Below are 12,995 nucleotides of genomic sequence, written 5' to 3'. Positions count from 1 at the left end.
ACATGACCATACCTTGTTTTCCATACAAACCCAAAATAGACAATGGATCAAGTTTCCCAGTTTATTGTGATTAATACTCTATTTTTACCTGGAGAAATGTCCAGTTTTCCCCCTCAAAATAAATCCTCTAAAAGCTCACTTGGCTTCAGTGACTAGCTTAACAATATCTCTTGGAACTATTTAATCAAGATTTGAGTGCTTCCTTTATGTGTTAAATGGTGCAGCAACATCTAGTTGCCAGGCAGTCATGTGAAAGGACAAAGACGTGGTAAGTTGCAATTCGGTCTTCAGACAGGTGGTCAGACTGTTTCTCCAACTAGAATGATGCTCTGCTGAATACTGTCAGCCAGATTTGCAGATGCAATATGGGGCAGAGGTGCCAGAGGTCTTTTACAATAAAAAAGCAAACCCCGAGGTCAAAGTGGTGCTTTTCCGTGCATTAATTCTATTTTCTCAGGCTAATGGTTACTGCAAAGCCCAGTGTAGGTGCGGAGGTTGACCTTGATACAAAATAACAGGAAGATGCTATGGCATAAAATTCATCCAAAGCATATATACAGGAGAAACCAATTCTAGCCTTTTCCCCTTCTTCTAGCAGCCTTTCTTAGGATTTTGTTGACAGTATTGCTAGTGAATGCAGTGAGAGTGACCTTTATACCAAGTCTGGTAGTCAGTTACTAAATGGCCTGAAATCCCAGAGAAAGTATTACTAATTGCATGGTAGGAAAATCAGAAAGAGTATCAAGACAATCTTACAAGGATATACTGAGCTCTTGTGATAATCACTGATAAAATTGCACCAAATGCTGCTGAATTCATTAGTACTCTTAACAGCTTTATCAATGCTTATGCTAAATGAAGAGGAAGAACAGACAGACAATATCATTTCTTATTAGTAGAAATTTTATCATCTCTATTGTCTCTATGGTTGAACTAAGCAAAAAGATATAGCACATACATGCTAGTCGGCATTGGGGTGTGTGTTCAAGCATGTGCCTTTAATATCTCTGTATGCTGCTACCTTACTCTCCACCCCACACAGTTCTCCTTGTGCCCTACAAAATGGGAGTGCACATCCCTACCTGCCAGGTCAGCATTCGGCCACCAGCCAAGCTCACAGGCTTTACATGTGAATTCATCCTGAACAAATTCATTCTCCTTGCAAGCAGTGCAAATCCAGCAGCAGCTCACTTCTCCTTTCCTGATCACCTGTAATGGAAAAATCCATCCTCCTACAATCATCTGTAAGACAACAGAGAAGCCTCCTCCCACCCCAGCAAACAGATGTGACCTGCACTGTTTGAAATATGACAGGATTCCTGTGTACAGCACATTTCAAACAACAAGAAAACACGAAGCTTGATTCTGTATCTACTCCTGCATATTAAAATTTGTGCTTAGGAGTTCAAGAATAATCTCTAGGGACTCTCTTGGGACTCTCTCTATTTTGTTTTGGGGGCACAGCACTGAGTTGAAAGTACAAAACCATTTTCTCTTTGGTAAAGAGGCATGGTGAGTGTTATATTTTCAATCAAACTTGAGAAGAGGCTTAATCTGAGAGATTGTTCAGGTCAGAACAAGTAGGTCAGCCCACACTTAATATATATTGCATAGTAAAAAGCAGTAAACAAAGTCAAAGGTTAGAACAAAGAGTGATTCATGCATATATATGTATATACACAAGCATATGCACACACACATAAATTCCAATTTATATGGAATTCTCTGTGGGACTCATTACACTATTGTAAATAGAAATTCAAATAAAGTCAAATTAAAATATGCTAAAAGGACCTAACTGGTCCTACTAGAAAATAAAACAAGTATGTGGTGACCAACAAAATGCTTGGAACAGCTCTTTTGGAGACAAATGTTCCTGAAAGCTGTATTTTTCTCTGCTGTGAAAGCTGGTGAGTGCAATGTTGAAAAGGTGGCTTCCTTGTCTTGACTCCTAGTTTCATTATGCTGAGGCTGAAAGAAAAATTAAGGATATCTTGAGCTCTTAGAGCAACAAAGACTGGCTCAGTTTGCCAGAAAGGAGGAATCTAGCCATTTCTGTAGCATCTTCATATAGCATCTATATGCAGAGCTAAGTGTAGTAGTGAGATACAAAATGTTTGTTTTATTGAGTGCTGGCTTTGTGCGCTTTTTTTGTTAACATTTCCTCCTGCAGTCTGTGGAGAGAGTCCAATAGACTTCAATGGAAGCCGAAACTGGCATTTTGGATGCATGGTGTTTACATATACACACATACACAAACTGCACAATCACAAAAACACAGAAAAGATGTTTTGGAGGGTAGTAAATACTGATATTTGTTGAGTATGTCACTATGCCTTTGCCAAATCATCAATCACTTATTGAATTAGAGTAGCAATATAAAATTAAAATGCTGCAAATGTGCTTATTGAATGAATTTAGATAGGAAGGTCTGCTCTAAGGTGATTTTCCCAAATGGCTTTTTGCCATTTTTAACTTACTGCATCTGTACCATTTTGACAGTGGTGCAACATGTCTTTATGTCATCTAGACACTGCAGGTGGAAAATTATTTGTTGCCTGATACAAGTGCTACTTTTTGATAAACACAGAGTGATTTCATTTGTGTTCCCATACCTCCTGTTGTGAACATGGGATACAAATAGGCCTCCCCCCCCACCCCCGCCTTTTCTTGTAGGTGTTATTGCTGGAACAAAATACTGGATTCCCATGGGTCACGTTATTTTCAGGATCAGCCCCCAAGTGAATCACAGCCACTGACTGTTGTCGGCAATGACTAAGTGAAAATCTTGTGAATTTCAATTCCTGTCACACTACAAGATTCTGCATCATTACAAGGGGCAATTTCAGAAAACATGGGCCTGTATATGGGATTGTGAGAGTATGATGTTAAACTAGGGGTCTTTCTATGCTTTTGAATTTCCTAAAGGAAAGGAAGTCGTATCCCTTTGCTTGAAAAAATCTTGCTTGGGTTTAAGGAAAAAAAAACATGGCCATTCACACTTTTATAGCAGAAAATAAGCGTCTGCATCACACCTTAATCTGGCCCTTCAAGCAAGGCTCACTGCACACCGATCGGACCATTCCACTCTTATTCATCTGAATCCTGTAGTCGTCAATGTTGAGCACACCCTCGTGCCAGGTCCCAATGAGGACATAGTCATAGCGGTTGGGCTCTATGTATTGCAAGTTCATGATGTCATACCTGCAAGGGAAAAAATAAAATGAGTCACTGTCCTGCAGCACTAAGGATAAAAAACTACCTTGCCATTCTCCTTCTGCCTCCTTAAATATTCATGTCATCCCTTAATACGAGGGAGTAGAGTTTCACAGAAACACCAAATACTGTAGAATTTGCAGCAGAATCACAGGAAATTACAGCTCCGATTGCCACGCAATTACCAATTGCCTGTCCTGCTTATGTAAAACTGTGCCAAAAAGTGCATCCAGAAGGAATTGCACATCAAAGAAAACGATGCTAAAGATGCACATGTAGGTGCTGTCTGGTGTGTTTTTCAGCCATTTTTCAAGATGTCTTTAGCATTCACTTGGTGCCTACATACAGGTTGGTTGCAGCATAGCCTCTGCTGGAACCTCTAATCAGTAGAAATACTCTAACTAAATAAACTGGTATGTCATAAGTTAACTGTAAGCACTAGTTCAACTACTTATATTACCCAGCCCAGTGATAATGTCAGGAAAAGTTGGCAACTAAGGCATAAAGTTTACTTCTTCACCCTAGGCAAGTAGGAAAGGACTTCCAAAGGTTAATGAGGAAGGATAAAACACACAATAACAGTCAGCTTCCCTGCCGCCATCATTCCTTTCCATGTGTTGGACCTGATGTGACCTTACTGCTCATTGCTCATTCTCTAACCCACAGAACGTGACTTGTGCAAAGCAGTGATTAACTGTGGTGATTTTTTAATAGAAAATAAGCAAGAATGGGAGAAAGAGTATTGGAGAGTACCCAAAGAACCACAAAAGAGACTGGACCTACAGCCTGACCTCTTGAGAAGGGGAAGAGCTTCATTTAAAAAAGGATAAGAGAAGCAGGGCTGAGAACCAAAAATCAGTGCTGGAACCAAAAATCAGTGCTGGAACCAAAAATCTTAAAGCATCTTCTGTTTCTCAAGCCTGAGATTTACTGCCCTGTTTTTCTCTACTGGATTGTCCGAGTCTCTGGGGAAAAAATCTTTTGTTTGTTATGAATGTTGCTAATCTGTATGTGCTTTAGGAATGAACTCAATAGATAGGAGTAAAACTGAGCAGGAACGTACATGCCTCTTCCTAGAAAGAAGAACCTACTTGGTTTTCAGTGTGACCTTGTATTAGACTGATACAAAATCAGTTACTCTGGGTTGGCAAATTAATTCAGGAAGGGAAGTAAAAGATTACAAAAACCCTCACATTCCCTTCATGGAATTTTCAAGCCTGCACAGATTGTTTTCATTTTTGCAAAAATATATCACAAGACACAGAGTGGCATTAATGCAATATCAATCAAGATTGGCTATTTCAGGGATATGGTTTTAGGTTGAAAGCCATTCTTATGTTTTCTTATAATACTGTTCCCTTTTCTATCAGTTATCTGTCAAAGAATGAAGTATGCAGACTAAAAGCTCTTACACAGTCTTGCATATGACAAGTTGTAGCACAATGTTTGCAACTTTGATATGCAACTTTAAGTGGAGAAAATGTGGTCTAACACACACTTGGCGTAGAGAGACACGTTTAAGTTCTTTATCCTTTCCTTCTTTTCCTTAATGAAAAATTTCTGCTTTGAGTAAGGGCAAGTTCAGTGCTGGAATACTTCCTCCCATCCCCTTGCTCACATATGTACAGATTTAATAGTTTAGGGCTAATTAGCCCGAGCTAACAGTTATTATCCTAGAAGTAGTGTGTTTGACAATAATTACGAAGCTTCATTTGACAATGAGCCCTTTGTTTGATATAAGAACAAGCTCTCTGCCATACTGGGAAATGATGGGACCGAGTAGGTGGTGTCAAATGAACGAGTCACTTGTGAGGTGAGCCAGAATATTAGCCAGCTGGTCACAGGCACAATCCTACTCCGGTTAGTCTGAGCTAGCTGAAGTTACCTTTTTCCATAGCCATAATACTAAACTGCCATTGAGGTTTGCTATCCTGGAAGCCAGAATGGAAACCAGCAATGATGAGCAATGCCGGGCTGTAACTGGCCAAAACAACCACCCATGAAAACAAACTTCAAAACTACCAAGTATATTTGAAAAAGAAGATCCTCCACCTACAAGTTTGAAGTCTTTGTATTATTCATTAGATAATGTAATCAAAGCACAGGAGTTGATAGAGTTCCCACATCTGAAGTCAGAACAGCTATTTTAAATTTTGAACTAGGCTTAAATGGGTCTACGTCCAAGTCTAGTTGTGGTAAAACAAACACCAACATTTCTGTTAGCTTGTGAACCTCAGCTTTTCTCCACGTGTCAGAGGTCCATTGTAGGGATTGAAAGTTCTCCTCCCCATTGTTGGATAATGTTTTATGGTCAGAGACCTAGGCAAATTGTTTGTCCTAGAGAGGTTTCTTCATACCTGCCATAAGCTGAAAGTAGGCAGTCATCCTAGAACAGACAAGAGCTCAAAATGTATCTGTCCCTTGCCCCTTCTGTAGGACAAAAGAAGGATGTGGTGTTGACTACTGTATCTCTCACACCTTCTCAAGCCATTTGTGGGAATCTGAGTGATATGATTAGTATTGAAAAAACAAATGGGAGGTACTCAATGAAAGTTAAAATGTCAGCAATTTTACCACTATGTTCTTAATGACAGTATAGTGAGCCCATACTGTTGATTTTCCAGTGTTGCATTCATGTCATTTTTCCTGAAGGCAGTGCAGTCAGTTAAGTGACTGAATTTGTGCCCTTCTGATAAAGGTCTGCTTCACATTTCTGCATAAAACCTCTTCAAATAAAAGATTCTGCACAGAAGAAATAAGCCTTTGAAAATGTGCTTCATGTTTTCTAATCTCATCTTGATGAAAGCTGTAAACCATAAACTGAGCCTGAAACAGAAAAAATGACACTTAAATTATACAATGAAGAAGCTATAAGGGGTTCAAAACAGGAAATTGAGTGTCAGGCAAACATAACTACAGGTATCTCTGTCTGCTCTCCCCATGACTGTAACTGGGAGCTTGTGAGTGTCAATTGCTCAAAGAACCTCATGGATTTTGAAAATACGGTATGAGGAAGTTTGCTGCCTTCTAAGAAGGAGGATGGATTTACTCCATCTTGTGAAGATGATTTGTTCACATTATATGGTAAAATTATACCAAAAAACTTTTTGCACATTTCTGTGACATTCCTGCACGGACTAAAAAAAAAAAGTATATTTCAGCTCTATGCTGTATTTATGTGTTGTACATGGCATTTATCTTTCCATTTTGCAGAAGTACAAAAATTCTTCTGGGTATTGAAACAGTGCTACAGTCAGTTCACTCATCCACAAAGAGCTCTTCCATGTGGAGCTGTGGGACCACTAGAGTTAATCTGGAGCTAAATAAAATCTGCATGGGCAGAAACTACTGCTGGCATACAAGGAACTGACAGACTGTACAGATTACATTTTGTATACACATTGCCATTCTATGCTATGATATTGCCCACAACAGAAATGCCACAGACTGACCTGAGGATTACAGCCTAAATAACAAAAAGGTTAATTGAACTTTCTTGTCCAAACTTGCTAACTCCAGCTGTGAAAATATAAAAGACGAACAACAAAAAAACCCACCCTACCTAAAATAACCCATCAAGTTCTAAATAGGCCAGGGAAAAAGAGAAATGAACCTTGCTACAGGCCAAAATGATGGATGGAATAAATTCTGAAATTCTGACCTACTCAAAGAAATATCCTGAAGGAAACTCCCCAATATTTTGAACTCAAGAACTGTTCATTTTAATTCTATGCTTGGTACTGATGAGAACTGCCCAGGTGAGAAGACAGTAAATAAGATTTGGGCTAAAATTGGAAAGTTACACCAGAACATGAAACCAAATAACTAACAGGCAGACAATGCAGCATATGCAAGGCTGGAGTAATGCTTTTACGGAGATAAATAGTGTATAATAAACTCAAAGCTACACTAAGCAGTTACTTCTCTGTATTATTTAAATTCTATGTGCAGACTTGATTTAAGCAGTTGTGTCAATAAGTATGTGCTTGAGTGTAAGGGAACTGCTTGCTTCTACTTTCAAAGTCTGACCTATCTCATCTACATCTTTGACTAAAAAAGTCTGAAGTATACAATACTCAACAAGGAGATCAAACTGACAAGCTTTTTATTACTATTTAAACGTAACAACCTATTTAAATGTATGTACTGTTTAAATATAAAAAACAATGCAAATAGCAAACGGCAAAAATGATCAGTTCTGCAAATAAAGAGTTGTTTTGGAGGCTGCTGTGTCTTATGAATACTCTTTGAAGGCATAGGCTGGACTGCAAACTTTTGTTTGTTCCAGAGGTCTCTCTTTGTGCAGTGCTGGTGCTCAGATGCATTTATGCAGTAAGCCCAAAGATGGAGTGAGAGAGTCTTTAATAACACTTTAATAACTGATTAGGAAAACTAACTCCAATGAAGTAACCCCTGAGTAGGTTTCAGTTAATAATGGATTGTGTACCTCAGCAGCTAAATTGATTTATTTATAAATTAAAAAAAAAAAAAAGAAAAAGAAAAAAAGAAAAAAAATCAATCTGGGAAGTGTCGCACTTAAAATAGCCCACAGAACTAAATGAAGAGGAAAAGATTTCTGTCGGCTCCTGTGAAAGAAACAAAGGTGACATCCAAGTCCCCAGGGCTGCTGCCTCACCCATCGTTCGTGTACACAGTGTGTCTGCAAGGGAAGGGTAGACAGTAGCAGCTACTACAGCTGGAATTTGGCAGACCTCAAATGAGTGAACCACAACACATTCTGCCAAATAAAAAACCAAAACACAACTATTTTCCTGCTCTGCTCAGACCTATCTTTAAACTCTGGGACAGCCAATCTTATTTGCACTGAAACAAGGAGAGCACACAGGAGTTCACCAAGCAGAACCACTTCAGAAATCTCTTTCACCAAACCCAGCAACCTTCTCCCTTCCCAACATCTGGTTTAACTAGTTGAGATGAAACATTTCTTTACCTTCCAGGGGCATCTCCCTTTTCATCAAACCAGACTTCTTCTCCAGAAACACCGATGAATGAGGATTTGAGGAGGAACTCCAAGAGCTTGCTGCCATCAATTGGCTTCATAGCATCACAGAGCCCAACATGTCCAGGGCAAAGGGAATGATGCATATTTTGTAGCCCGTGAGCCATAGCATATATAGCATTGATGACAAATCCCATTTTACTGTCCTGCACATAGTTTTCTTCTAGGCTCTCATTGCCTAAAATAGTAAGAAAAAAGTGTTGCTATAAGCAGAGATAAAATAACATGAAAATAAAAAAAGCAATGAAATAAAGAGTTTTTCTTATTTCTCTTATAAAGCTTTAGAAGCATAAACAATGTGCCAGCCAAAGATTTTAATTAAATAAATGAAAAAAAAACTCTTTTTCACCCAGAAATCTTTAATTCATCGAAAGAGAAATGCCCCATGAAAAAGCACCAGTTTAAGCAAATCGTCAGCTTTAATTTGTTCTTTTTGATTTTTTCCTTGTCATTCCACAGTGCTCTTTCTGCTAAGAAGGTTTAAACAGGCCAGAATCAGAATTTCAGCTAGAACAACTTTTAAAAACAATTTGCTTATAAATTTGACTTTTTGTCACATATGAAGACTTTCATTTTTTTCAAATCTCATGCTTTAGAGGGCCAAAAGAGCCACATCCCTTTCAGTGTTAATAAGCAAACAACCTAAATCAGTATCACTTCTTCGGTTATCAGAAATAGTCATTTTAGCTAGAAGTAGTAGTAGATATGCTAATTTGGGATTGCTACAGAAAGTAAAATGAAGTTTGTAAGGCTGAAATACTTTTTATGTAACTGCAGCATGAGCAGACACTGAAGTCTCTGTCTGTTGATCAGAAACGATGTGACAGTAAAGGTTTTCCCCAGACATAGGTTTTAGCTCTGACGGGCTGATGTGCAGGCACTGCCCAAGGGTGCCATTTGTGACTGCATTTCACATCAGACCCCACTGGGTCCTGGGCCCTTCCCACGTTTCTGACGAGAGCTGCTGAACGCTGTCAGTGCTAGCCCCAAGTCACAGCAGACCTGTGCTGCAGGGGTCCTGAGGGAGCTGGAAGTAAGAACATGTTTCCCTCCCCCTGAGTCATTCTATCACAATATGCTCCAAAATGCAAGATGCTTTTATCTGTAGACCTCCCACGTTACTCAGTGTTTAACAGGCATTTGCAATCCAGTCTCTTTGTCTAAGTAACACCTTGTCTACACTAGGAAAGTAGGATGTGTGAGAGACTAGGTGTTAACTGACACTTTTCAAATTCAGGTTGGAGAAGATAGTTGTCATTTTAATATGAAGAAAAGGGGAAAATCTTCAAGTTCACTGAAACTTTCAAGTTAAAATAATAGTTCCTTCCCCTAATATAGATCCAATACGTCCTTCAAATCAAATCATGAAGTCCCTCCTTCCATTTATCCTTGGAAAAGGCTCTGATTTGGTAAGTCTTCTTGACTTGTTTGCGCTGTATCAGCTGGGAATTCATTATGACAGCAAAGATCCCAAAGGCAGGGATTTCTAGCTTGCTTTCTCTGGGTGTCTCTCACACAGGACAGTGATTGCAAGTGTGCAAGAAAATCTTTCTTCAGTGACTATTTTCCAAATAAGCTGAGCACTGCAAACAGCTGTAATGCTGAATTAAAAAATCCTTCTGAAAACAGCATAATCTGACAGAATGGGCTCATGTGCTCCTCTCTCTGCCATACATTCACCACCAGCACCACCAAGCAAGGAGTGGCTGGAGAGATGTTCCCTAGAGGCACCTGCCTCCTTCTTTGCATGAAAAGATTCATCGCTCCCATTCAAATTGTGTGAAACCAATACTAAGATCCATGTTCAGAAACACAGCAAGAATAGAAACCTGATATGTAAGATGACAGAATATCTATACAATAGGAAGCAGAGAGTATGCCAGTGCATTTATCTTCTCTTAGGCACTGCATATAGTATATATGGCATAGTCTAGATGCTTGTTGCCTGAATAGGTTAATGTGCTATCTGAATATACTGTCTCTAGGTGTGTTTTATTGTTGGTTAGACCCCTTAGGATGGATACACTGTGAATTTATCACTGGTTATGCTTTGCTGCAGATAGAAAATGAATATGTGACCCATTCCTATGTGAAAGACAGATGGAAAGCCCCTGTTCTTAGTACGACTGTCCTCTCTTGTGAAGCATCTAGGCAACAAGTTGCAGAAGAGATCACATGAGTGATAATGCACAGTACTCACTGTTAACTGTTTTCTACCTGAGAGTTTATCTCAGATACTTCCTTGCTTTCTTAGTTAATAAAAAAAAAAGGGGAATGTGACACTTACACAAGATGATGATAGCTTCCACATGTGTTTCCTGAGGCAAGCATTCATGTGGCTGCTTGAGGTAGAAAACTACATGTAATAGAGCTTGCCAGCATTTTAAAAGAGGCCATTTCCCTCAAGCATGTATTAACTCAGTAAAGCATGCATTCGGTTTCTCACATTTCAATACAACAGGCATACCTCCAAAAAAAAAAAAATTGATGATGGGAGAATTTGCTTTTGACTAATTAGGAGTGAACATGTAGTTTACATTAAGGCTCCATGCATATAGTCCCACTGTGGAGGTGACTGCCTAAGGTCACCTGTAAATAGTTGTACTGTGGTGGAAAACAACATGTGAAGTATATGGTAATAAACATCTCTGTATGTAAATAAGATATTTTCCAGTAAATCCAGTCTGAGAAGTCATGCTTTATCTAAACTTAACTTCCTGCAGTCAAAATCGCTTTTATCTCATTTTCATCATTAGCAATTATATTATTAGCAATAATTACAGAAATTGTTTATATACTTCTGTATTTAGCTTGTAAAAATTTACTTAGGACAATCAGTAAGAAATGTGTGTATATTTTAAAACAAATGAAATCATGTAATTGTGTTCATTCAGAGACAAAACAGAGGCAATCAATGTTCAATTAAGTTTTCACAGGACAACACTTCAAGAGCTGCAAGAACTATATTATGTTTGCTGTCAGGCTTCTGTGTAAAGTTATGCTTATCCTCTGTAGGTCTTTGAAATATAACAAATGGCAAAGCAGAACTCTGGACTGTGAATCTTTTATTTTTCCTTCCTCTTTCATCCTTCAGAAAAATGACCATTGATCTACAAAGACTAATTTGAACACTAGGGTTTATTAACATTAAAAATAGAAAAGTATTTTGTTAGGTTTTGGTTGGTTTTTTTTTAAGGGACCTTCACTTCCACTAAGAGAAGGAAAATTTGGAGCCATGTGAGTACTGGGTTAATTGAAGTCACTCAAATTAGGCCGACACTTTTTTGAATGACCTTGAAGAGTTCAGGTGCCCTAAATTTCGTACTTATTTTTGTATTGGATGCAATAAAAATCTTCCTCTAATAATTTCAATTTAACAGTTACTCAATAGTCTTTTTTCTTATCTTAGTTTTGGTTTTAGTCTTTGTTTCTGTCAGTCAATCTTAAAGCTGAAAAAGGAGGGGGTATATACACACATACACTACTAAAACAAACCAAACTAAACCAAACAAAACCCCTCAAACCCAAATACCATGCCGTGGCTGCACACAACTGACAAATGTTCCCAACGCTGCTAAGAGTAATACTTAAGCAGAGGGGGAAGGAAGGGGGACCAAAATTTTGTGAAACTCACTGTGAGTCTTTCGTTTTACCATATTGTGCCTCACATCTAATATCAGCTTCAGCTAGGTCCTTTGAAGGACCTGAATGTAAAGCAACCATGAATTTAGTCTAGTGCCTTTGTTGTGGAGTCACTGCAGAACTAACAGTGTCCTCAAGAGCATAGTGTGTATTTGTGCAAATCCTACTCGACAAACTGAAGAAAAATTATACTATGAGAATTATGGCTAGAAAGTATTTAACTTGCATGTATTAGGATAGGAGAAGTCTATGCTAATATTCAGTAAGAAATTAAGCACAAAAGATTATTCATTTGCAGTTCTCAGAATTACTAGGGTAGGAAGGCATTTGGGATGGAAAGAAATGTAAAAAACATTTCGATTGGGGGCTCTGATCAAAACCTAGCCAGTTGGTAAATTCTGAACAAACACACATTTGATGAAGAACACAGTCTGTTCACAGACGACTCCTGATTAGAATAAAAGGCAAAATGTGTTTAATAAAATTGTGATAAATTATAATGTTTCATCTGGAATAGGCAGATTTGTGGTTTATTACTAACTGTTATCTGTTGAATATTCAAGCTCACATCCAGTTAGCAAGTATTATGAGAGCTATCATCTTTTCTGGTGGTACTTACAAAGGTCTGAAAATCTTAGAAATTGTATACACTGCAGTAGCCAGGTCAATTTCTAGTCGGGTTTAGCTCTTGTAATTTTCTCCCTGCATAACTTCGCAACATCTTTGTAGTCCTCCTGATTGCCTCCCCCTTCCTCAAAAGGTCATACATTTTCTTTTTTTTCCTGAGTTTCAGCCAAAGCTCTCTGCTCAACCAGGCTGGTCTTCCTTGGTGGCTTGTCTTTTGGCACACTGTCAGTAATGGCTAATCCTCTGAATAACCATGCCAAACTAATATTCTATGAAATAATTTTTGAAGAGGTTTCATTTGTTTGAACTCTTTTGCCATTATTGGTTCAAATATTTTACAAATATTGCCAGTTCACTCCCTCTTACATTCCATTTATAACTTCTCCTACATTATCTAACAAAGATAATAAAATTATTTAACAATTTTCACTTTAAGGCACTGCAAAATGAATAACAGATTATAAAGTAATTAGTATAACAATGTGTTCAC

General features: G+C 38.3%; 1 protein-coding gene across 8 annotated transcripts in view; it reads right to left on the bottom strand.

Moving 5' to 3' along the window:
* Window positions 1-12,995, bottom strand: part of GRM1 (glutamate metabotropic receptor 1) — a 177,611-nt gene that overhangs the window by 33,281 nt on the left and 131,335 nt on the right. For all 8 annotated transcript variants that reach the window (XM_062641944.1, XM_062641942.1, XM_062641943.1 and 5 more), the window contains exons 5-7: window positions 8,168-8,414; window positions 3,036-3,204; window positions 1,083-1,209 (exon numbers count right to left, since the gene is read on the bottom strand). In XM_062641944.1, coding sequence (XP_062497928.1) covers window positions 1,083-1,209; window positions 3,036-3,204; window positions 8,168-8,414 — 543 coding nt within the window. The remainder of the gene's footprint in view (window positions 1-1,082; window positions 1,210-3,035; window positions 3,205-8,167; window positions 8,415-12,995) is intronic.

This window comes from Pezoporus occidentalis, unplaced genomic scaffold (assembly GCF_034315485.1).
Source record: "Pezoporus occidentalis ecotype Australia unplaced genomic scaffold, CSIRO_AGI_Poc_V1 ctg7, whole genome shotgun sequence".
Classification (NCBI taxonomy): Eukaryota; Metazoa; Chordata; class Aves; order Psittaciformes; family Psittacidae; genus Pezoporus; species Pezoporus occidentalis.
The sequence above is the reverse complement of the archived record's forward strand: the minus strand, read 5'-3'. Positions and strand labels throughout refer to the sequence as shown.